Source organism: Dermacentor andersoni, chromosome 5 (genome assembly GCF_023375885.2).
Source record: "Dermacentor andersoni chromosome 5, qqDerAnde1_hic_scaffold, whole genome shotgun sequence".
NCBI lineage: Eukaryota > Metazoa > Arthropoda > Arachnida > Ixodida > Ixodidae > Dermacentor > Dermacentor andersoni.
Window position 1 is genome coordinate 93377595 of NC_092818.1, and position 25657 is coordinate 93403251.

A 25657-nucleotide genomic window follows, 5' to 3' on the forward strand; every position below is an offset into this window, starting at 1 on the left:
TATTTGTATGTCGTTGACGTAAACGGAATAGAAGATCGCTGGCGGTAATGCAGCACGAAGGGTGTTAATTTTCACAATAAAGAGCGTGCAGCTAAGCACACCTCCTTGGGGTACACCAGTTTCTTGTATCAAAGGTCGCGACAATATATTGCCGATTTTCACGCGGAATGTACGTTTGGACAGATAGCTTTCTAGTATGTTTAACATATTTCCACGGATGCCCATTCGCCAGGGGCATTCCACTAGACATGTTCAAAGCAGTGATCCTGTCTACAAAAAGATCTACCACAACAGTAAGCTTTCCAAGTACAGCTTTGCATTGATGATATTCCATGGGAGTATTGAACCAGAATATCAAAAAAGCAAGTTATTTTATGTTCATGATTAAAAAAGCAGCGCAAAAAGCAATGGCATACAGTCAAATGAAAGAAATACAGACAAGCGCTGCCAACCAAATGAAATTTCTTTGGGCAAGGCAGTGCTATTTGTTTAAAAAAACATTTGAAACATTTGAAAAAACATTCCTTGTACAATAAATCTTAGTTGCTAATGTTGCTGTTCAGTTGCTAATTTCAGAACTTCGTGACAGAAGAGCAGCTTTGCACAGCTCTCCTATGACTAGTTTTATGCACGCTAACAGCTGCAGACACACAGCCTTTAAGGAGCAAGTGCGGCGACTGCAGTGCTCACCAGTGGGAATGTACACCATCTTGACATCGAAGAGCGTGTGTATTAGCCACGTGTAGAGACCGTAGAAGGCGGCCATCTTGAAAGAGGCTGCAAAGACACCTGCGACAGCTTCCTCCACAGCTTCGCCCAGGCGGCTAGCCGAGCCTGGTAACATGCTGGCAAAGAGATCAAGTGGCTTGTAGCGGTCTGTGCTTGCACGCAGAAGGTAGAAGAGAGCAGTCAAGAACACGACCTGCAGACAACAAAACATAAGCAAGGGCTCATAAGAAGAAAAAAAACAGTGAAATAGCAGCGTGAAAGGATCTGGTGGAGAAAGCGACAAGCTGACCATTTCATGTGACAGTGAAAAGCAGTTGTGCTCAAACTCATGCACAGCGCAGCAAAGCGAAGCCATTAAATTATTCATAACAAGTGCTAGTCTGTACGTAAGAAGCACAATTTTATACTTTTACAAATGTGCAAGATTAATAATGAATGCATATGGCTAGTTCCCTTTACATAGCCGGCCCTCTATGGTTTAAGATGCACAAATTTTAGAGAAATCAGTATTAACAACAACAACACATCTACTACAAGGTGCCTTAAATATGGCAGCAGACTTAATTCTGTGGGGTGTGAACTCATTTATGGTGAACTCATTTATGGTGAACTCAATACTCCCACTGTGAAGACCACCACCTTATTTTTGCTTGCCTGCTTATTCCTCAAATAACTGTGCTCACTAACTTCAGGGAACTGGACAAAAAGCCAGGGTTTACAATGTAGTTGATTGTGAAGAGGGGTGCAGTCGCATAAAAAATGTATTATCCAAAGTAAGTAGTAGTGAATGCCCTGGAGTTCAAAATACATACATGAACGAAATTTAGTACTCTCAGACTCCCCATATCTAAGTAAGCTAGGTTTAGCATTTAGTTGTAATGTATAGGTTTATGAAACCTTTCGTTTGCAGTTGTTTGGCTGTAGGCTCACACTAATATATCTTTTTAAAGGCTGTTCACCACTTGAAAATAGTGAAAGTAGGCTATTTCAGAAATACTTTGCCGTAAAAAGTACTTCAATGCGTTCAGCAGAAGCAGAGTTATTGGCAATCAAACATGGCATCTACTGTGCTCCCGTTTCTTTACTGCCTTGCACTGCGAAGGCTATGGCGGAATAGGGCATGCCCACAACACTCCACCTTCTAAATGTCACACTGAAGCGCAGTTCAATTTTCATTTTTGATTATAACATAGACGCCACAACCTGTGATTTTGGTGCCTACAACGTGCTAAACATAAGCCAAACGTAGTTGTCTTCAGCGAGCCACAGTGCGCTTAGCCAGTGGACTCGTAGCGGTACCCCACAACGGCCATGTTATCTACGTCACGTAGGCAACCGCAGCTACCAATACTAGCCCCGTATGGGAATCCGGTTTATTACGAAACAAAGTATCCGGAAGAGAGTAAGGAGGCATGCTTCTGTTGAAAAGAGGGTTTGAGAGAAAGGTTACTTCGCAATCCGCTTGCGAGCTCCACGCACGACAACAAAACTTGTCTGAGATGTTCACAGCGGCGTATGCTACCCGCGGACTATGTTATTAGAATAGAATAAAATTTATTGACAGGAAAGACAGAGAGGTCGACCTGAGCTAGTGCGCTCTAGGCTGCTACTCTGCACTGGGGAAGAGGGAAGGGTAGTGAAAGTACTGGTATGGGTGATGATGATAAGTGATGAGTGCTTATGTATATGAGACAGTTGCCTTGCTAGAGCCGCTCGTCGAGCTTGGTGTCCTACAAAAGCTTCAACAACACTTATTTCACCGAGCACGTGAAGCGGTTCAGGGCTCCTTTAAGCTGCCAAAAATGAGGAAGTTGCTGTGTTAAAGGCTCCTTGCTTTCCAGGGTACTGTTACAGACAACTGGGTTGAACTTGTCAATCATGCTTTGCATTAATAGTTTGATGAGACTGGCATGAACACAGCACAATGAAAAGAAAAGTTGTGTACTCACAAAATTCAGCACAAAGTTGAGAACCGCAGTACCACCGCCAAACAGGATTGAGATTGTTGTCGTCAGCAGGCTGAGAACGACACTGATGTTGCCCTTTAGCAGGTTCCATATAGATTCGAATACCTGAGGATAAGAGCAACATAAATACCATAAGCTGTTGAGCACATGGGCAGAAGCCTGCTAGATGCTTCAATGCAGTGCACTGTTTGTCTTCATTTGCAATGTTGCTACATCCATATGGGGTGTCGTGTATCCACAAGGCTCAAAGGATGAGAGGCTGATTGAGCTTAAATGCATGTTTGCTCCAGCTTTTGAAATTTTACAGGTCTAACATTTGATCAGGCAAGCCACCCGAATATGGTATTTGTTAGCAGCCAAAAATGCTTCTCATTATCTTTAGTACTACCGTTAGTTAGGGTTGTTAAAAAGTTCTAGTTCCATTCGTGGTCATTTTATCCACATTTTATGTGAGCACCTCTCACCAAATGTATGCGCGATTACTAGAAGAGAACGAAACAAGATATCTGGTTGAAAATTGCAGGATGTTGAGAAATGTATCTGTAGATACTGATAGGAATCATAGAAGCTTTATGGGTAGATCCTACGAGCTGCTGCAGATAAATAAATTACAAAACTGCAACCTTGCATCTACAATGTATGAACGGTCACTGTAGAAAAACCACAGCACCTAGGTGCACAAAACATTGCAGGGAGATAAGGTAGGCCTTCTAGACACTCATGGTAGTTTCAAAAATACTCTAAGATAAGTAGGACGTATGTGGCAGCAGTTACAAATGAACCTGAGGTAGTACACTAGAGCCTGCAGTGATCTGAGGAGCATGCCAGAGAATGAAGCCACAGCTGGTGGGCTGAGCTTATCTGACAGCATGCCATTGGAGCACTGCAGCACGTTACATAATGCTCTGGGTGTAAAAGATGGTGTGCTCTTTATTGGGCGCTTTTCCTCGTCATGGCTCCTGGGAAGACAGTCATGCCTGAAGACCAGAATATAGCTACAAGGGCTCATGCTTGCTGTGTAGTTTGAACCTCGTAGGTGTAAATTGCCACTTAGTAGCTGCTTCTGTCTTTGATTTATGCTTACTAAGGATTGCATAAATCTGGTATCTCATTTCTGGCCTTTTTTTATGGAACCATAATCATTTCTTTAAGGGCGTATAACATTAAAATTCTTAATTCACTTCTATTTTCTTCTCATTACCTCACTTAATACCACTCGCTTCCTCACTTCTGCAGTCTTTTTTTCTCTGCTTTCTTCCTTGTCTATTATTTCAACAGCTTCTGCCTTTTCGTTGCCACCATTTATTTATTCCAAATCATTACCTTCTACGAGTTTTCCCTTCATTTTTCTTCTGCCGTATATATCTGCACACTCCATGTCACTGTCGACTTTCTTTCTACAAAGACTAAGGTACCCGACCCTTTGCAGAAGCTCACTAAACACATAGAATTCAAATGTCATACATACTTTCTACTCAGCTGGCCATGTGTAATAATCTGCTGTTAGACAAATGTTGTTTACAATAAGCAAGTTACTGTTTAGGAAGGCATTAGTCTAACACAACAATCATGCCACTGGATAATGCAGAGTCACTGGGCAGACAAACAACAAGTTACAATCTGGAAGAGCATTTTCTGTACAGCACCCACCGACATAAGAGTGCCGATGTTGTCCCGGACAAAGCTGGTAAAGAGGGCAAAATCGAGGTTGCGCAAGGAATCGGTAAGAGCATCCCAAGAGGGCCCATGGTGCAGGGTGGGATCATCACTGGCATTGCGCGCCACCCACAGGTGGTAGGCACGATCCCAAAGCTCCAGTGTCTGCCGCTCAACTTCCAACTTGTGCGACTCGTCTGCATCATCCAGGGCTCGTCGCACCTGCACACGAGAATGGGAAACACTCAGCGGACGCTCACCAGGACTGAAATAAAATGAAATTATGGGGTTCAACATCCCAAAGCACCAACACAGGGCTCGTACTATCTCCCAAGTCAGAATTCCAGGGTGCCCCATAATGTGGGCACAGCCACCTACAACAAGGGACCTATAACAACTGCACAGACTAGAACAACAACTAAAGCTCAACAATTGGCGTGACAAATGCACCCCATTCCCAGCACCTCCACGAACCTTGGGAAGGAGGAAAACGCTCAGACGCCCTTAGGCCAGACCCATTGCCTATCTACCCCCCCCCCCCCCTCAACACTTCCTCCATTACATTACGGGCCCCCACCACAGTAAAGCAAGTGTAGGGGCTTCCCCAATACAGCACACACACTCTGGGTCTGCCCTGACACACAAAATACAAACACCAATACTCAGCTCACTAATGTAAACAACCGCAGACATTAGCGGAACAGTTGACCGATCCCTCACCAGTCAGCATTGTTGTGCTAGCCAGACTGACCACACAGAAGAAGATGACAAGGGAGCAGAGCACAGCAAGGACAAGGCAACAGCAGACGTCGAGTCCTCACATTCGGCCCCATCCAATGCCTCATGAAGAGCACAAGGCAGTGAAGCTCCGGAAAAGGGGCTTAAGAAAGTAAAGTTTTATCTCTCTCTCTTTATGAGAGACACTGTTGTGGGGGTACTCGATTAATTTTGACTACCTAGGGTTCTTTACAGGGACACTAAAGCAAAACAATAAATCAGTCTAGACTGATAAAGTGTTGTTTGAAAACTTATTGTCATTAATTTCACTATAATGGGTGTTGGTTATCATAAATGAAAACGGGAGACAAAGTTCAATGTTTTGAATTTCACACCAAAGCTTCAATGCCGGTACGTCAGTGTGACGTCGCGGATTTCGAAGTATTTTTGCGTATTTGGAATACCGTTGGCATAACTAAATGTCCCCAATACTAGCCATGTTAAGCCCTTGGGTCCTTCAGAACACAATGTAGTCCATTTCTACCGTTAAAAAAATTTACTGGGACCTAACAGATGCCATCAAAATCCATGACAACAAGGTAAGCTGGTGCGGGAACTTCAAGGTGGTATTGCCACCCATCTAATGTTCGTGCACTTTTTTTTTTGCTTACCATGTGTCTTCTAGCGGCAAGGGTGTGTTTTAGGCATTGTAGAAGGGTAATTTACTAATATACAGGTGAAATTTTTTTCTCTTTAGTGTCCATTTAAAAAATTTTGTTTTCTGCCTCCATCTCGGTGAAGCCACCACGGTTTGGAATCGAACACACGGGTCACTGTGGCAGGTTGGGACTACCAGCACCTGGTCAGTGGCTACAATACGTCTGGATGCTGCGCCATGTGTAACATTGAGCAAACCGAGTGAGAACATTATGAGCAAAGTGCCTGCTTTGAAAATTGTTTGGTACTATGATACACCAGAAGCAGTGGAGGGGAAGGGTTAGCTGGAACACATGCTTATACTTGCCTTTTTATTACCATTATTGATACTGCCCATGGGTGAACAGGAGAAGATTTGCAATCATGCTATTGAGAGCTGGATTAACCCCAGCAGTTCATATTTTCAATTGGAACGAAACGTTTCACCTCCTACGACACCTGCTCCCATGTACTCGCACTAAAGTTGGAATTCATATTCTTAAGTGAATTGTTTCCTGCTCTCTGTTGAAGATCAATTGACATTTTGCACCAATATTCTAGCTCAAACCTCTCGTACATGACAGATTTGCAGCCAGAAACTGGAGATGGTAGCAACACCTGTGTTTCAAAATTACAACAGAGCTTTTATTTCAAAATCAATTTAATGAAAGTAGTAATGTTAAACAGTTCAAGAGGGCAACACACAGCCATAGCTCTCCAGCTTTAATTTGTCATTACCATTCATATTGCGCCTGAATTTTGCGCCTAAAGAAAAGAGGCACCCTCCAGCGTAATTTTCTCATAAACTCTGGATACATTGGCACGGCTTCACAAGATTCAAAAATACACTGTACCAATGTGCTTGAGGACACAGTAGCCCTACCGTTAAATAGCAAGCAGCAAGTTTTCGTGCAGGGTTTATAAAAGTGCTGCACACCCATGAATGCTGTCAAGTGTGTACAACTTTCTCATGATTTGTTAACAGGCACATTGTGCAATATTCCTACAAAGACGTCAGAATTGGTTCCTGCACATTTAGAGCAACTAGCAAGTAGTTAGAGCAAGTAGTAAGAGGAACAGAAGGAGAACACACAGTAGCTGGAGTTAAATGCCAAAAAAGCTTTACAACGCTTCAACTACCTGGATCTTAACAATAATAACACCAGATAGTTCTGTAAAAGAAAGTGTTACACAAATAAGGTTCACACAAGTTCAGAGGAAGAGAGCAGCGTTTTCTCACCGCGCCACTGATCCACTGACGCCCATAGAGGTAGGCATCTCCCAGCATTGAGTCAAAGGCCCCCTGGGCATTCCGCAATGATTCGGGCAGCAGTTGCTGGAGCTCTGGGCTGTTGACAACAGTGTGGTTGATGAGGCTGCTTGTCACCTCCACCAAGTGCATGCTCTCACCATATACCTGGGCACATGCACACACACCTTGTGATGTCTCCCGGCAGTCTCTTGCTGCACTATGACAAAGCTGCATTGGTCTCAGTTGCATGCAACACCCAACACCAAGTAAACCAGCTCTGTTAGAGAGAAGGATGTGTCTCAAGACTACAGTAACCAACCGCAAAACAGTTCAGCTCACAACATATTGTTTGTATGTGGTTTCGAAAGGCTAATGTTTCAGCTGCTGGGATATTTGTTATGCCACACAGCTGGCATTAGAAACAAGAGCATTTGCACAGGGCAACAGGGGAGGCCTAACGTCTTGCCAGCAATCATTTGCCTTTTGGCATCTTTACCAGCTCATGTTTACTGCTGAGTAGCCATGTGGCTCAAATGGATTCATCCGAAATTCTTTTATTAGAAAGCACAGGAATATAGCACTTGTACTTGCACATTTACATGTGCATTTTCAAAAGTATACATTTATCAGTGTTTACTACGTTTACAAAGAAACACGTCACTTTTGTGCTGCATTATTTTGAATGCTCAACATCACCAGCACCTGTGTTTAATAGTCTCCTGAAAATTCCATAGGAGGCCTCCAGCAGGCTTAGTGAGCTACTGCCCCACTTGGCCCCCTTCATGGATGCCTATGTTTGCATGAACGTACAAGACTAAGGCTCTGCAACATAAATTATTTGTTAGATAGCTACGCTCATGTGAACGTTCATCAATGTCTCATTTGAACTGCTTTGATCCAGGACAATGGCAATACTTAAGATGCCAGAGCACTGCACGCAGACGAGTTATACTAGTACAGAGAAGTACGAGGGCTCCATTAGGTTTTGCACCTATACATGAACAAATCACCATAAATTGAAGAGCAAGTAGCTTGCATACTTTCCATGAAGTGTCGACTGCAGCGATGTGCTTATCCCCAATGCTGGTCATAAATGTTTGTCAAGATGGCAACCAGCAATGACGGTCGCTGATTGAATTGTGAATCACTACCTGCTCTTGAAAGATTTAAAGCCTAGTGACTGTCAAAAAGACATTAGAAAAATACTGCGAGACACTGCTCCACATCATGCAATGGTGATAAAGTGGATCGACACAGAAACCAAATACCCCTTCAAACAGTGGAAACAGATCAGCTCTCTATCTCCAAAAACATGAGTGCAAACATCTCCATGAAAAGCCGTAGCATCCATCTCCTACGACGCCCAGGGAATTCTGCTCACTGACTACCTCCAGAAAGGCCAGACAATAAATGCTGATTACTTCTCGAGCCTTTTGGAAAAGTTAAAACCAACAACTGTGGAAGAATGTAGCTGAAAAGCTTGAGTGTGGTGTAATTTTTCTCTCCAGATCATTGGATCCTGTCCACAGAGGGCAGTTTCATGGAAGCAATCGAGAATTGTGGCTTCCAACTATCAACACATCCACCTTAGTTATCCGATCTCATAATACCAGATTCCTCTGTTTCCATTTATGAGGAAAAGCCTTGAAATGAAGGCATTCTTCAACGAACAATGTAGTCAAATTGACTGCTAATTGGTGGTGTGATGGCTAGAATTGATGGCTGGATAATTTTTTGGAGGGGTTAACAAACTTGGACCAAACATGGAAATGTGCATGAAAATGCCTGGCAACTATGTCAAAAGATAGGAAAGTTTAATCAATATTAATCGGCCACATTTTATATCTGCAAAAAACTCATATCCAATGCTTGGAATAGCCCTAGTAGTAGTAACATATGAGTACTAGATGAAACATGGCGCCATTTGATCCACATCGCTCTGTGACACAAGCTCAATCTTGGTTCAGGATAGTAGCAATTGTTGCTTTAGACTGCACTGAAGCCCCTCTAAAACAGAAAAAAGCACTGCAAGTTTTTCCAATTCTTGTGAAACGTCCATTGCCTGTCTCAAAACTACAAACAGGGTAATGAGATTACAGTTTGTTACACAAAGCATAGGCCGCAATGTAAACAAACCTGCAAAGCAAGGAAGATGGTGCCCACAGTGGCCAGGAGAGACACCAGCAGCAGAATGCCAATGGTGGTGAGAGAATCTATGGATGTTTTCAGTACAGACACCATCTGAAATTAAAGCAGGGCTAAGAAGTTGGCACACACAAACATAACTGCCTTGTACTTATTACACATATCTTTTCAAACATCAGGTGTGTGTTGTTGCTATGAGCGTTCCAATGCTGTCCAACATCACATAACTGAGAGCTAATTGGACCACCTTCAATGTAAGCTGGAACAGTGCAACTCAACAAGGTCAAAGAAGCAAATTCATTTAAAGACAGACTAAGAGTTGCAACGATTTGCATCACAGCACCAAGCCTGCAGTGCTGTCTACTTCTAATACAAAGTAATCACTAAAATATTCAATGTTTGGTGTAATGTAGCGTTTATAACTGTGGCCATTTTACTGTTTCTTTGCTGTCCACAGTGGACACAGATTAAGATGCCTCAGACAACTGGCTTAGGGGGTACACTGCTGTTCAAATGAGCATCACCTGGAGATAGTGACATACGTGCTCTTCTCTAGTTTAATGTGCTGAGAATTTTAAGGTAAATGTAATTAATTCAATTTCTAGTAAACAACAGTTGCAATGCAGAGAGACAATAGTAAAACAGCCTAAAAAACAGTAATGACTGTAGCCATATGCAAATCCTAAACAAAGCCCATAGCAGAGTCAAGTAAAATCCACAAGTGCATTTGCGGATTTGTACTGTTTGAGCAATCATCGTAGCAGACTTCCCTAGTGATATTTGTATGACACACACTATTGCCTAGGAGTTGCACTGATTCACATCATGGCACCAAGCCCTGTCAAAGCTGAGTAGATCTGGCATTGTTATTGTACAGGGCAAGTACTAAAGGCTATCACAAAGAGGAAGGCACTTTCGACTTGGTGCAATTGATTCAAAAGTGGTGTGCTTTACCTCTAAGAGATCGGAAAATAATTTATATTTGACACAATATTCGAATGCAGTTTTTTTTTTATATATATGTATCCACTTCGATTAGAAATTAGTGGTGTTTGAACACCCTTACCTAGTCACCATGTGTAAGGTGACTAGGTAAGGGTGTCCCAAGGTAAAACTTCCCCAAAAACATAATGAATAAAGAAAAATATGTTGCAAATACAGACGACAGAATCTGTCAAGAAGGTGTTGAAGGTGGAAAGAGAAAGAATCAGCACGCACACGCTTGTCTCCCTCCCGCAGCAGTCGCCACAGACCGTGCACGGGGGCTGGGAAAAGCGCCTGGCTGCGTTCTTCGTACCAGTTACGCAATGTCCAACATGCAGTGCGTGACTGATCCCGAAGACAGCTCCACAGGTTCAAGTGGCTTCCTGCAACACACACCATTTATCACATGCTACACAGTGTTGAAAATGCCCTCAGATTTGCTAAAGCTTACATCATGAAACATGCTCACAATTCAGCAAATCGCAGAAAATGAACTAGCTCCACCATGTTAAGCACTACCATACCTGCCAACCTGCAAACAATTAAAATTGTAAAGAGCCTTCGGACATGAGACTAGCGAGAGGGGGGGCGGTCACATATTAAATTAAAGCTTGCCTGGAACACGCACCTTTTGTGGGATACATATACACTTTATTAACGCTGATTTTAGGTTTGGCTGTAGCACTCAAGAAGAGAGAGAAAAAAAAGCAGGGTTGGAACAGCCGAGACTGTCAAACAGCGCATTGTTATATCGCAGTAAGTCTTTCAGTGACTTTGCTATTTTGCCTGCTTCAGGAACTTGTCTGCACCAACCTGCACGAAGTAAGCGCCCCTCTTGCATCCTTTCACCACCATAAGAAAACTTCCAACAGGGGGTTCACAGACCGACGAACTCAATTTTTTTGTGAAGATCATTTTTTGTAAAACGTCGTGCAACATCCGTAAAATTGTAAAATGATTTCAAATTCATAAAGTTTATGAAAAACTTGGGGGAGTTGGCAGGCGTGCACTACCCTTATGTGACCGGAATCACTCTTAAGCAAGGAAACAAATTTGCTGCACTTAAAAGAGACTGCACATATCGTGGTACATACTTAGAAATACTTCCAAGGCAGCAGCTTAGTCGGGGTAAAACGTGCAGGCTTATTGTGAAAGACCAGCAACATGCGCCAAGTGCACTAAATTTGTGTAATACATTCTCGTTTTCTTTGACTCAGAAGGCGCAATGCCTCACAGCTCATGGAAGCTTGTTTAAATGTCTGCAGTACAGAGGTGAACCTTTTGCTTTATTCACTTGAATTATTGCTGCTGCGACAGTTTCCAAGTCTATAGCACTGTTGAAAATGACTCACTTAGAGGTTTGTTTGCCACGCAAGAGATGGTGCTGTTTATATCTTGCTTCCTAATGAATACAGATTATGTCAGAATCCAGCTCTTGCTCACTTAACTGTCCTGCATAGATTTATGAACTTATAAGTGGTATACAATAAATCACAACAAGCTACAAGGAGATGTCAGATTGATGACATGACTCAATATCTTCACAACAAGCAAACCACTGAGAACAAAAGTGCAAAGAACTGCTGATGTGCAGCTGTAATTGACTTGAAGCTGAACCAGGTACCAACCTGTTCGTAATTCTTTGATGTCAGTGAAAACTCTTCTAATATCATCAAAGATGCCATTGCTGATAAAGTGAGCGTTGTACCTACTGCACAAAAAAAGAGATGCAAGCATCTCATTCTTGCAAGATGCAATGCACATTTTCACATTTTGAAATTTTCCATGTGAGCAACTGGTAGACATACATATTTTGCCTATTGACCACTTGTCCATCAACATCATATCGCAGACTTTTAAAACAACACATGCAGGGTGTTTGTATTTCACCCCTTGCACTTGTGTTTCGTTTCATCATTTCAAACTAATAACATGTCCTGAAAATGGCACTGTACAAAGATAGAGCAAATGCAACCTATAGCCAATGATGTGTTTGTTAAAAATGATGGACAATATTAGCAGCTGATGACAAGTTGCTTCCTGTAGCATGCCATAACTGCATGGACATTGCTTCCAATGACATGACATTACATAGGACGCTTTTTTAGAATAGCAACAAATATTAATGCAAAACAATGAAACAGCACTACCCCTTATTCTGATATCTTTAGTTCTAGCACACAGAGGATTTGAAATGGACATAAAGCCAAAGGAAGATGCAGGAACCAGATGCCTGGGTCCTCTGAAACATTCACGAGGAGTTGCCAGCCAATAAGACAAATTATTAAATATGTGCAGATGCACATAAACAGTCATCAAGGTGTATAAGCTTAATGCTATCCAATGACTAATAACTACAGATTACTAGGCTCTGGCCCCTTAAGCTAGTTCCCAGCTGTGAAAAAATTAAATTATGGGGTTTTACGTGCCAAAATCACAATCTTGTTATGAGGTACGCCATAGTGAGGGACTACAGAAATTTGAACTATCAAGGGTTCTTTAACGTGCACTCAAATCTAAGTACACGGGTGTTTTCGCATTTAGGACCCATCAAAATGCGGCCACTGTGGCCAGGATTCGATCCCACGACCTTGTGCTTAGCAGTCCGGTTCCCAACTGTGGTTAACACTAATTAGGAGGAAAGAAACAATTTCCAAAGAGAAGGAACGCTCAAAAAATAAGTCTAGCTCAGCAGTGAAATCACCTTGGTTTCTCTGCCAGTGCTCTAGACATCAAACTGGAATTAATGAGGGACGCCTTTTACCGCAGTTATTCAACCACTGTGGAAATCATTAGAAGTACAGTACACTGGCTTTTTATACAATTTGGCACAACATATTAGGAGAGTACATCGCTTCTGTTACTGCCTTCTGTGGCTAAATTCTGTTAAGTTCTAACCTCGTAACAATTTTTCAGAGCAGGTAAGTATTTTTACATTCTCAACCGATTCACTAATCACATAATTTTTAACACTGTCAATGAATCTACACTTTCAAGTATGCCTGTCATTAAGGTCACATTTAGGCGGCAACGCTCACCACTGGCAATTATTTTTGATATCATGGGCAATTTGTTTTGCTGGTGAAATTCGAAAAACATTCAGCTAAGTGAAATTCAAGGACGAATAAGGCTAATTAATCATTGTCGCACAAATGATATGCAATGACAAATTAGCTTCAAGAAGGTCATTTGAAGACAGATGGACAAAGATTTAAATACCACCGGCGGCGGCTGCTTTTGGAGTCCTGGCACATCCAGAATATGCTAGGTAACATCAATCATTCGCCAGGAACACTTCCCGCCGCTTACGGTCAAGGCCTACGAAAAGCGTCAAAGCGCCTGTCAAAGCGCCAAAAGCATATAAGCACTGCTACGCCTCAGGCCATCTCTCCCCTGAACAAGCAGCCAGTCGGGTTTTTAAAATAAAAATTTCGGTTGGAGTTTAACTTCTCTTTAACCTTGTACAGTCAAAACCTCGATATAACTAACCTCGTTTAAATGAAATTCGCGATATAGCGAACTATTTTCATTTCCCGATCATAGTTGGAGTGAAAACCATGTGTTTATTTTTTTATTTTTTTTATTTAACAAGGTAACTTCATGACACAGTTTTGATTTAATTAAGTTTTTGGCTATTTCAATCACGTAGTCAGATCCTGTATGGCTAGTAAATCTAGCAAGAAACTCTGATAAACAAATCCTTCCAGGCAAAAGGGATGGGGAGGGAGTGAATGCATGCCTATCTGCATTCTCCTCCACATGCACGTTCGTGTGCGGGCCAAGCGCCGTATCGATCTTGGAGGTGATCTCTCCACGGCAAGCCGAAATGGATGGTGCCTTCACGTGCATTTTGTTGTTCCCACGCTTCTAGTGTTGGCGGTCGCGTACTCTCAAATTTTCAAGACAAGGTATGAAGTGCTTGCTCATGGTCATCGAGTAAGATCTGTTAATGTTTGCCTAAGTGCACGTGACACCGATAAAACTATGAACCTTACTTCATGTGGTGCCTTTTCTATCACCATCAATCATCACCTTTCTGGCAGAACTGACTTTTTTTTTTCCTCAGGACCAATATTTGTATCTTTTGACACTTTTGTTCTTAATTTGTGGGCACTAAGCGAGGCCAGCTATTGCATGCAAGATTTGCGGCGCCACACAATGCAACACACGCAAATCTCTGACGCCGTGGACCACGTCGATGCATTGCTCTCGGTGCGGTCTGCACCGCAATATTATGGCCTGACCTTCTTGCGGTTTGTTTATAAATGCTTACTAAAAAGATATTAGCCACCTGGAATGCTCTGGAAATTTGTGAAGTTGTTTTTAATGCTGAAACTTTAAAACCTCGAATTAATGAAATTCGCCATTTAACAAAGTTTTTCGCTGCAAGTACAACTTCGCTATATCGAGGTTCGACTGTGCTATGACCCACCACGATGCTTTATAATTTTATGTCCTGAAACTGTAAAGTAGGTTATGAGGGACAGCATAGTGGAGAACTTCGGATTAATTATGACCACTCGAGATAAAGAAAGCGAGAGATGCAAAGGAGAGAAAGGCAGGGAGGTTAACCAGAGTTAAAGCCTCTGGTTTGCTACCCTGCAAACTCAAACTTCTTTATTGTACACCCATGGCAGATCACACAAGCATTCTTTGCATTCCACCCTCACCCTGGCCAGGAACTGAACATGTGATCTTGTGCTCAGCACCCATCACAATGCTAGCTTATCTTAAGTGTAAAACTTGGTGCGTTAACTAGATAATTTCGACTCCCCACAAGTGCAATGCAAAAGATAAGAGCCTCCACAAAGTGACTTGCCCACTCGCTTGATGACGGTGTACAGCAGGGGTACATAGGTGAGGTGCAGGAGCCAGATGTAGCGCCACAGTTGAGCCAGCAGGCAAGCCCAGACCAGCGTGGACAGGTAAAGTCTGCTCCTCCCAGCATCCTTGCCACTTTTTGCCTCTGCAGAGTTGTTCGTCACAAGTGAGGCCAATGCCAAGAACATCATAAGATCACAACGGGCACTGTCTGGAATGCTCAAGGCATCGGCAGAAAGTAAAAAACAACTTTAAAAATAACAGACACAAAAAAAGGAACAATTAAGTTAAGCTGCATTTCCAAATTGCGGTTCAACGGTCACTCTTACTGTGACAGCAAGCTTCGTGGGCCGAAAAGGAGGCCAAACTAAAAGACAGGTGGCAACACCATCCAGAAGCTCCCGCAGCAGCTTGCGGTGACTACATGGATTTTGACAGTGTCTACTTGGGTTTACTTAATGGTTTATCAGTAAAAAGGAATTTTATGACATTTTCGGAGAACCAAAGACACAGCCAAGCAAGCTTGAACAAATTGGCTTGCGCCATAGGGGCTTAACTATGAGAGAATACTTCGAAATCCGTAGTGTCAACTCTGGTGTACTGGTACAAAATTCAAGAAAGCAAAGTCTGGCGTCCATTCTCTCCAGTAATACTAATAATTCTTTTAGTGTCAACTGCAATGAAAATAAGGTTTCGTTTTAAATGAATACTCTGACAGACTAAGCTGATTTGGTATTCTCTTTTGGTGTTTCTTTAAATGCCACGAAGTAATGCAATAGCTTACTTAATGACAACAATGGTAAGGGCTGCGACAAATGTCACTGGTACTAGCCAGTCATGCATATATATGTCATGTGATACTTGTATGTGTTTGCTGCCATTGATACTCTGCCGTCTAGCACAGTATTGCTTGTTCTTCAAGAAATTATTCCGTTATTGGTGCAAGTCACCATGCACAGCTTAGTACTTCAAGCACGACACACAGCGCAAAATTATGTGCAAGCGAGCTAGTAAGCACAGAAATTATTGCAAAATACAGAATGAACAGAGAAATATGTGGTAGTATATCATAGATTATATGAGTGCAACAATTACATGACCTGTGGTCACCCTTATGAAACAGTTTTACCAAGATATTGCATGGTCGAGTTGATTACCAAAGGAGGCTTAATGGCACAGAGGAATATAAGATGATGGCAATACATTGTTGAAAAACAAAAATGTCTCGGGGAGGTAAGTTACATAAATGTACTACAGTGGAATCTCAATATAGGGAAATCACTTTCAAATGGAACTGCCTCTTAAACAGAACACCATTCACATGGTTGGCTGGTTTTGTATTCATGCAATTCTATTCAGCTTTGTCTCTCAGTGAATGGAACCCCTGATAAACAGCACCAATTTCCCTGGTCCCTTGAGGTTCCGTTTAAAGAGAATCCACTGTACTATACTATCTATGCCATTTAGCCCAACGGCAGTATTCCCGAGTGATCACTTTTGGGGATACGGCCACTTTCACAAGATCTCATGGGACTTGGCACCTGATGCATCCGCATCGATGGGTGACAGCACTTCTGTCACTGCGGCTTGACAGCACACTGGGCATTGTGAGAGGAACGCTGTCGGCTGTAAATCCTTACGCATTTGATGCCAAGTCATGCAAAATCTCGCAAAAGTGGTTCGATCCCGACTGTTCAAGAATACCACCCCCAAGTCTCAGCTTTGCTATACACTCTTTCACCGCTGCAACCTGCACGGAATCAGATTAGTGACTCACCAGAGTCTTCCTCTTTGCTTTTGCTGCCCTGGTCACTGTCCTGCACAGTGATGGCTGGCAGCACGATGTCACTCTCGCTCGATCCAGGTGCAGGAGAGGGTTGCCGGTGCAGAACAGGGTGCAGGGGTGCTATCTTCGCTTCATCCGATGGTGCACTGGTGCTGGCACTGTCGGCCTCTTGGCTGGTGCCTTTATCCTGCACAAAAAAACGGTTTCATAGCCGTAACCATTGCGTTTCTTTTGCACCACAGATGTGGATGCCTTTGTTAATGTCATTTCATGTGTATATTTATTTGTTTGACTGTTTGTTTATTCTCATGGCCATTAGGCTTTACAGAGAATAGCGGCGAAAATGAAATACAAATGCAAAACAGACGTACACAGAAAAAATTGTTACTAAAATATGAACATAAATTTCAGACTTAATATCTTTTTGGTCCGCAATGTAGATGACTGCAGTAGGAAGGTGGTTCCAGTCTTGACTATGTTGACTTACGAATAAATGAGTCTGAATACTGATTAGTCTGGCAATTTGCAACGCCAACTTTCATATGGTGATTGACACGGTAGATACATAGGAGCAGTAAAAAGAAAGGTTCTTACTATTTAAATAAATATTTTGATAAACAAATTTCCTCACATAATATTCAACAGGTGGCTTCTTTGAAGCATTTTAGCACCTAGCAAGCTGTGCCACTATCCAAGGCAATGTGTGAAATTAATGCATCATAACTCACAAAAATGAAGCTTGTGAAAATATGGCTTCCAGTAATGTCAAGCAGCTATCATGCAGTGTTCCGTCTGTCACTCAATATGGCATGCATACCACACAAAAGGCATTGCTTGCAGGATTAGCATGCACATGTTTTTTTTAGGAGTTTCTTTAGCATGGAAGACCTTGTTGAAATACATGTTGACCAGCATTTTGCACTTTCTGGAGGCCTTGATACATACTTAAATAGACCACTGGCTTAGTCCACCTTTTCATTGACTGGCCCCTTGCTAAGATGCATGTTATATTGTGCTTCAGCTTAATTTGTGTTGCTTCTGAAATGCACAAGAAACAAGCTGCTTTTAGCAAGTCAAGCAGGAGTAAGTAATGAAAAAAAAACAGGTGTGAAGTAGTAAGTGCTCTCCCAGCCTTACTTGCAGCTGCATTCATGGCTACATCTGCTCTTCCTAGAGCCAAGAATCCTATGGTTACAGCATAAAGTCCATATCGCAAGAAAACTCGTGAAACTGGAACTTCACCAGATAACATGGAAGAATCCATGTACATGACTTCTTACATACCAGTGTCATTTGGTTGCTAATATAATGTATATAGCTTTTTACAACTCAAGACACCATGTCAGGCACTTTAAACAACATTTTTTTTACATTCTACCCCAACTAAATGCACATGGCACGAGAACATTGCAGCCACTGAGGAAGGTAGCATGATCGCTCAAAAAACAACTGTTCCAGCATATTAACTGCTGAAACAACTTAGCAAAGCACTATACTCCGCTTCACACAAAGTGGACAACGCCACGAAGTCTAGAGAAACTTCTCTCACAGCTTGCATTTGCGACCAAAAATAGTGTGTCACATATTAACGAAAAACATAAGTATGCATCGTGTAATTTGATGGTGCCTTAAGTCCAATCCATTTGTCACAATATGTGACATAATTTTTAAACATAAGGTGTCGCAGATCTGGACCTATTTACAGTTGACTTCCATTAATTCGACCCTGAAGGGACCGTAAAAATTGATGAAATTATCCGGTAGGTCGAATTAAACAACAAGCAGAAAAAACGTAAAAAAACACCGCTGATTCCTTTGGCAGTATTGGCCCTATTCTACATGCCCCTGGATCAATCCCGTGCCCACTTTCTATGTGTCCAAAGTAAAAAAACAAACGTAGCAATGAAATTTAAGCTCCTAAATAAAGTAGAAATCTATCGTAAAACCTGATTTATAGCAAGAAAATACTCAGTGAAGATGGATGACCAGCGGAGCTGTGTAAAAAAAATGATGGGGTTTAACGTGCCAAAACCACTTTCTGATTATGAGGCACGCCGTAGTGGAGGACTCCGGAAATTTAGACCACCTGGGGTTCTTTAACATGCACCTAAATCTAAGTGCACGGGCGTTTTCGCATTTCGCCCCCATCGAAATGCGGCCGCCGCGGCCGGGATTCGATCCCGCGACCTTGTGCTCAGCAGCCCAACGCCATAGCCACTGAGCAACCACGGTGGGTAAGAAGCTGTGTATGTGGGCCCCTTAATGGTGAACTGCACCTCCATAGCGGGTCATCCCGGTATTGCACCATCTTCGGGATCGGCCCACATATGAAAAATTGTTGGTCTACGCGTGGATGCGATCCACCAGATCCTAGCCATAGACAGCTTCGGTGTAAAACGGGCAAGGCCCAATAAGCGTTGCACATTAACGGCTGGTTGTCTAAAGCCAGCTTCGCCGCAATACATCTGTATTATGCGGTAAAGCACACAAATGCCACGAAGACAGTTTTGGTTTCCAGTCCGATTACACCGCGCAGGCAATATATCGGCCCAATTTCCTTGGAATAAAAAAATATACGAGTTTGAATGGGGTAAGTATCGTAATCAGACATTGTGATCTATGGTTATTGCTTGAAAATCTTCCTAACCGTAATCAGACATTGTGATCTACGGTTATTGCTTGAAAATCCTCCTAACATAGGCCGAAAACAGGAGTTTTCGATGGGAGATTACATGTGTTCAACACCTTCACTGTTCTCTAAGCTCTGCCCAGACAGACGCTGCCACTAAAGGGGTCACCAGAGGAGTCAGGTGCATGCATGCTGACTAGTCAACTTAGAATTATATGGTGAAAGCCAATTTTTGCATTGAAATAATGGAAATTTGGGCCAATAGAAACACATGGGCACAGGCTCGGACTATCGGTCGGGATCGAATTAACTATAGTCAATTAATGTAAGTCAACTGTACCACTGAGTAAGTGGAGTAACGTTTCTGTGACCTGTGGCCACAGCACACTGGTTGCACTCGCGACAAAAGCATGTTGTGTCGTATACTGGCAGCCCAAAGGTGCACACATAATGTGTGATTTGACATGACTGTATGAATGTAAGTTGTTGTAAAATGTGTAGTAGTTCGTAAAAAGCACTACGTATCAGCACATCAATAACTGCATTGCAAAACACGCAGTGACCCATGAATGACTGCACCACTTTGCATAGCTTCCACAGCGTTGCCTGCTAAGTATGAAATGCAACATAGAAGATCACATTTTGCGTGTTCCCCTCTTTGCACATGTCCGTCTATATGGACACCCACTCACAACAGGCAGTTAATTCCACTAAATTTCGCCTGCTCTCTGACCACAGACAGTCAAGTGCTCACCAGCGTAACATCCCACATCAACATACTATATGTAATGGGGCCCGCTGATAAGCATTCCTCCTTGGTGCGGCGTTTCCTTACTGCAGCCAAACACTGCCTCAAACACTTTGCTTGTATCATGCACACAATTCAAAACACAGCACAGGCATAAGCATGACTTGCACTTGTTAGTGTTCTGGAGTAATGCTAAAAAAACTCTGTGTACAATAAGCGAGCAGCCCACCAAAAAATATATGATGCCGTGTATCCCTACAGAAAATTTACAGCTGCCATCAATACAACACCGCATCTTGACATACTGGCGACAAGAAGTAGTCACATATTTTCATGAGATTTCTCAACATGGAAAACTGGAAATCCCAACAGTGTAAATTCACCGATGTGGCTGGAATTCTGGTAGTAGCTACTATTACAAGACATAAACAATGAAAGGAAAGTAAGGCACAAACATGAGTGATAACCTGCATTCAAATAAATGACAAGTGCATTTATGCCTCCTGAAATGTCATGATAAATGGCGATGACGTTTTACGAGTGAAAATGTCACTGAAACTGTTATCTGCGACAATAATCCTGGAAAATAAATGAAGCTGCAGCCTTGGCTGTACCAGCAGTGGGGAAGCCACTACATAATGAGTCATGGTAAATGAAATACTGTGTACACTGGTTGTATCTATCTACTACTGGATAAAAGATAGGCCAATGACAAATGACGCTACGACAGTACAATAGGCTGATGGAATGCCTGGCACCAGCATAGAACTGCACTAATGTGTACGCTAGAGTGAAGGACATCACATAGTAAAGAACAAGGAACTAAATATGCAAAACAAGAAAGCAGAGATTTTTTGTTTGCACCTACTTATTCTTATGTGACTGTTTTAGTTTATGGCAGCATTTGGAAACTCATATTCTGGCTAACTATGCCTCACACTCATATTCAAAATACATGAGCCGTAAATGGATGAAGGCATACCATACAGATCAGCTATAAACATTCTAAACAGCACCAGAATTCATTCACTTCATCATGCTGTCCTGCTAACATCTGCACCCAACTTCCCACATTGTATGAGTCCTTAATTCTAGCCTTCAAAAGTCGCTGACCATAAGCATCACACAACCACTTCCACGTTCCTGCAAATGGGCTAAAGTGCCAGAATGAACAGTCTAACATTCACGAACCTGCCAAACTGACAGACCAGTTTTACAACCACCAGTGTGAGGTACAGGAGGAGTGACTCATTGGAAACAAACCTAGTCAAGGAATGCGTGCAGGGACCAGACAGGGGCACAGCACACCACACCAATTAGCGAGGAATGCAACAGGCAAGTGACTTTTCAGACTTTTACAGCTGTGCCCACTGACTTGAGACGACAGGGAGGTCTTGCGTGTAGACTCTGGTGGGGCCATGCCTGGCAGAAACACAGTGTCTGGCTCAAGGCTGAATGACACCCGCTTCTTGGTGATCGGCTTCGGAGGGCCCAGGTGGTCCTAGGTCCAAACACTTTGGCTCATCTCCAAACCCCACATTGACAACAGGGATAGGGGGCCATGTGTCGTAACATAGTTGTAATGTACAGTGCCAGTGCTACAGACTATAGCTACATTATGACACACAAATATTTTCACATACCAGTACTTCAATGTCTGCAGTGCTTTGCACAGTGCAGATAGGGCTTCCGATCATGTCAGCCAATCAGGAATGGGAAGAGGTTGCATGCAGTCTCAAAGAGAGAACAAAGATTTAATCGGGGTACATGACTAATTCTTTGGTGATTCTGCTGTCCAACCATGTACTGAGTGCAGGAAGATTAGTAACAGACAATGCATAACTTTTTTTCTGCTCCTATTTCCTGATTGGATGATTTGGCCTGTAACTTTCACCACACTGCACAGAGTTTGTTAGATGGAGTACAGCTCAGCAAGACACTGTTCTCTTGTGCATGTCTGCTCCATCAACACAAATGGCACAAGTAAAAATGTATGAACTCTAAAGGTACCCACAGCCAATGAAGTCATTCTGCCACTATCAATGTGGCTTTCTGCCTGCCATTCATTAGCCCTTGCACACTCACTGGATCACACCTGATTACCCACTCTCTCCCCTTTGTTGTATACAAGTATGTGCCATTAAACGTGCAAATGCATACCTGTCTCACAGAATGAAAAAATGCAGGCAAGCGAGCAGAGACAATAAAAAGCATATATTTGTAGCAGTTTGCTAAGGCATAAGACGAGAGTTGTTCTTTATGTTTAACAGTCAGTCTGTCGCATTGTTGATGTGCCGTTTTAGTCATCAATTCAAAACCTGTTTAAAGATATTACACTTGCTTGAGTCAAAGTTGTTCTGCTTGTCCTCTGCAGCATGAGTTAACAGCAATGAATCGCATGCTTTTGCTGCTTCCTGCCATTCAGATCCACCACGCCAGTGGTGTAGGATGCCAAATGGCTGGGCAGGCGTGTCTCACCTGAGTAGATGCTGCCACAGGTGATCCCGTGATCCAAGCCCAGCCTGCATACAGCGTGCTCACGCAAGGTGAACCGGGCTCTGTTGTTCCTGCATCAAGAGAAACCACTCAGTCGGCACGCCATTGTCTGTATCTCAACAGCCATACAGTCATAGGAAGAAGCACTAGTAATAATGCAGGTGATTACTGTTATTAGCAGAAGAAAAAAAAAAAAGTAACTCGAGCTGCATTTTCTGCCAATACAGCACACACCGAAACTGATGCTTTCTTCTGCACCCAAACCTATGCTGGTGCAATTTCATTTTGCAGTGCAGACTGCATTCTGTAACAATCTTCTAAAATGCTTCATTTGTGTGCTTAATATAAGATCGCATGGCTTTTCGGTTGGTTGAGTCCGAAAAGTTACAATGGCGAAGCCAGCATGCAACTGCAAGATGAAAAGGATTGAGAATACAAGATAGGAATAAGCAATACGAAGGAACATCAGTAGAAAAGAACAGCGACTGTAAAAACCTAAGATACAACTGCCTCTACTGTAGCCACAGAAAGGCGAACAAGATGAACTGACAGTCTGGTACATATAGTATTCTGCCTCTTCATGGGATAAAGTAGATAGGTTCTGTATTCACAAGCGTACAATCCTTCACTGTTCTCAAGGCTAGCTTAAAAATCAGATTTATCATAACTAGGTGGGCCATATGTGTGCTACTTGAATTTTAGGGCAACAAAGTCTGATTTGTGACTGTGTGACTCAATGTTCAGTCCTCCAGACATGAACTTGCATACACTCACGATCCTCTTTGTCACTCATCTGTACCCTTCCTCATTGCCTGTTTCCCATCTCATTCAGTGCAGAACAGCACCACGGATCAACCTCGCTGCTTTATATCACAAATTATCTTTCTTCATTGAGATAACACTGAATAAAGAAGTGTTAGTGCACAGGCGACCTGAAATGAACTGTCTGCAATCACCACTGTCCTGCACCAGTAACACCCACACCATGCCTGTAAGATAACCAGCACTCCATCTAATAATCCGCTGCCCAGTGCAGGTTTCCCTTCCCTTGGCGTCTGTTTGGTCGATATATTAGACCACGGGTCTTCTGTCATACACATACCATGTGTCCTACTGCATTCCACACCTAAGCCGTAATATTCTCAACACATGTTTGTTATCTAATCTGCCTGTTCACAGACTCTGCTTCTATCAAATCAATGGTGTGATCAACAGGAAGGAGAACAACTGGCTTGCATTCAAGACTAAATTTATTTGCTTCAGCTTTGAAACCGAGGAAGCTACAATGGGGCACATGTGTCAAAAGGATGGCTACATAACAAGAATCAGCACACAATGTACTAGCTTATGCTTTTTACAGCAGTTCTTGCTTGAATATCGATCGTGCGTTTTCTTTTGTTCTTGACCGCAATGTGCATAAGCTTATGCGAACAGTTCAGTGTGACTCACCATGCTCCCCACACTCAACCGTGGCACCGCGCAGCTCAGCCAGGAACCCTGTGGCAAGCAGGGCCAGGAACGCGGCCAGGATTGGCACCCGCCACATGCCTGCCACAGTGGCCAGATGGCAGATGACAGCTAGCCAAACAGCGGGTGACATAGCACGTAGGGGCCCCTCCGTCTGCGGTGTCCACCAGAAAACCAGTGCGCCTACGTAGCCCACCAACATGCCCCAGACCTGCACACATTAGCACAGTAAGACGCTGCCGCAGGTGAACCTTGTTCGAGCATAGCCACGCTGCAAAGTGCAACACATCGTTTTTTTCTCACATACTATAATCAAGTGAAGTGTGCGTTCAATCAATCAACGATGTGTTCACTACATTCTTCAGTAAAGAAAATGGTCCTGCAACAACTTTTAAAATCTTCCAGAATGCACCTTGCATGAAACTTCACTAAAGCTTATTGACTTATTACTGAGCTAGTTATTTATGGTTTACATGTTAGCACAACATTATCATAGCACCTGTCCTGTCTTCTCTACATCGTGAGGCTATGCTCTGCGCGATGTGGCAACGAGGTCACTTACGGGTTGCGGCTGAAGGCTCGCTCCGGATCTAGCCACACACAGTCATTCTGTAGTACTCCCCAACTTGTAGTGCATGTAATTGCAGCTACATTGGGTTCGAACGAATATAGCAACCAGCAGTGTCAGGTCTAACAATGTTTATTGCTGCGAGCAATAAGTAACACTTGCATAGGGAAAGTCCACTCTTTAATAGGTAATAAATAGGCTTGCCTTGTTGCACGTGACAGTCAGGCAACATGGTCACTCATGGGTTGCAGCAGGGATCTGTTAAGTCGTTGGTTACATTCGAGTTTAGGGCACCCGTGAGAAAGCGTCACCTTTTACACCTCTTTATACCTCTTTGATACCTTTATGGGAGGAATGTCCTCCTTCTGCGTCGAATACCTTTCTTTTTCCCGTGTTGCAAGAGCCAAGGGAGAACCGGGAGAGGACGTAGCGCACCTCTCCCAGACATTAAAACAAAGCTGGCCAATAGCCATCATATTTATTGCTATATCGTGTAGGAAAAGGGGAAGTGGTCGAGATTTTAGGAATTTGAAGGAAAGGTTTACTAAACATTATTTTTTGGGTGCTAGCTGAGACATACAAAGGGAAGGACACACACAAAGCACCAGAGTGCAGGGGCGTAGCCAGGGGGGGGGGGGCGCTTATGGGGCTGCAGCTCCCCCCCCCCCCTGTTTTTCGTGCTGTACATGCACCGCCCACTCAAGCAATCCCCGGTGCCGGAAATCATTCTGAATTTTATCTAGAATGTCTTTTTCACGCTCGAAAAGACATTTCAGCACAAACCTTGCGATCTCGGGCTGGATTTCGCGGCAGCGCCCATGCAACCGGAGTCACATAACGCAAGCAGCCCCATTCAAGCACAAAGTTTCAACGGCGTTTTGATGGTGAACGGACTCGCCACGGCATCTTGCGCAGGCCGCGGAATCCACGCAGCGCATGGATGTCAATTCCGAAATTTATGGCTATAAAGCTCTCGTAAACTTTTGATGTGAAAGG

The 25657-nt window shown here is 43.0% G+C and overlaps 1 protein-coding gene across 3 annotated transcripts in view; it reads right to left on the reverse strand.

Moving 5' to 3' along the window:
• LOC126530879 (transmembrane protein 245) overlaps nt 1-25657 on the reverse strand; it is a 52397-nt gene that overhangs the window by 18358 nt on the left and 8382 nt on the right. For all 3 annotated transcript variants that reach the window (XM_055070841.2, XM_055070840.2, XM_072288229.1), the window contains exons 2-11: nt 24076-24304; nt 22609-22697; nt 16745-16940; nt 14966-15112; nt 10381-10529; nt 9154-9258; nt 7006-7182; nt 4347-4574; nt 2679-2801; nt 691-922 (exon numbers count right to left, since the gene is read on the reverse strand). In XM_055070841.2, the coding sequence (XP_054926816.2) occupies nt 691-922; nt 2679-2801; nt 4347-4574; nt 7006-7182; nt 9154-9258; nt 10381-10529; nt 14966-15112; nt 16745-16940; nt 22609-22697; nt 24076-24304 (1675 nt within the window). The remainder of the gene's footprint in view (nt 1-690; nt 923-2678; nt 2802-4346; nt 4575-7005; nt 7183-9153; nt 9259-10380; nt 10530-14965; nt 15113-16744; nt 16941-22608; nt 22698-24075; nt 24305-25657) is intronic.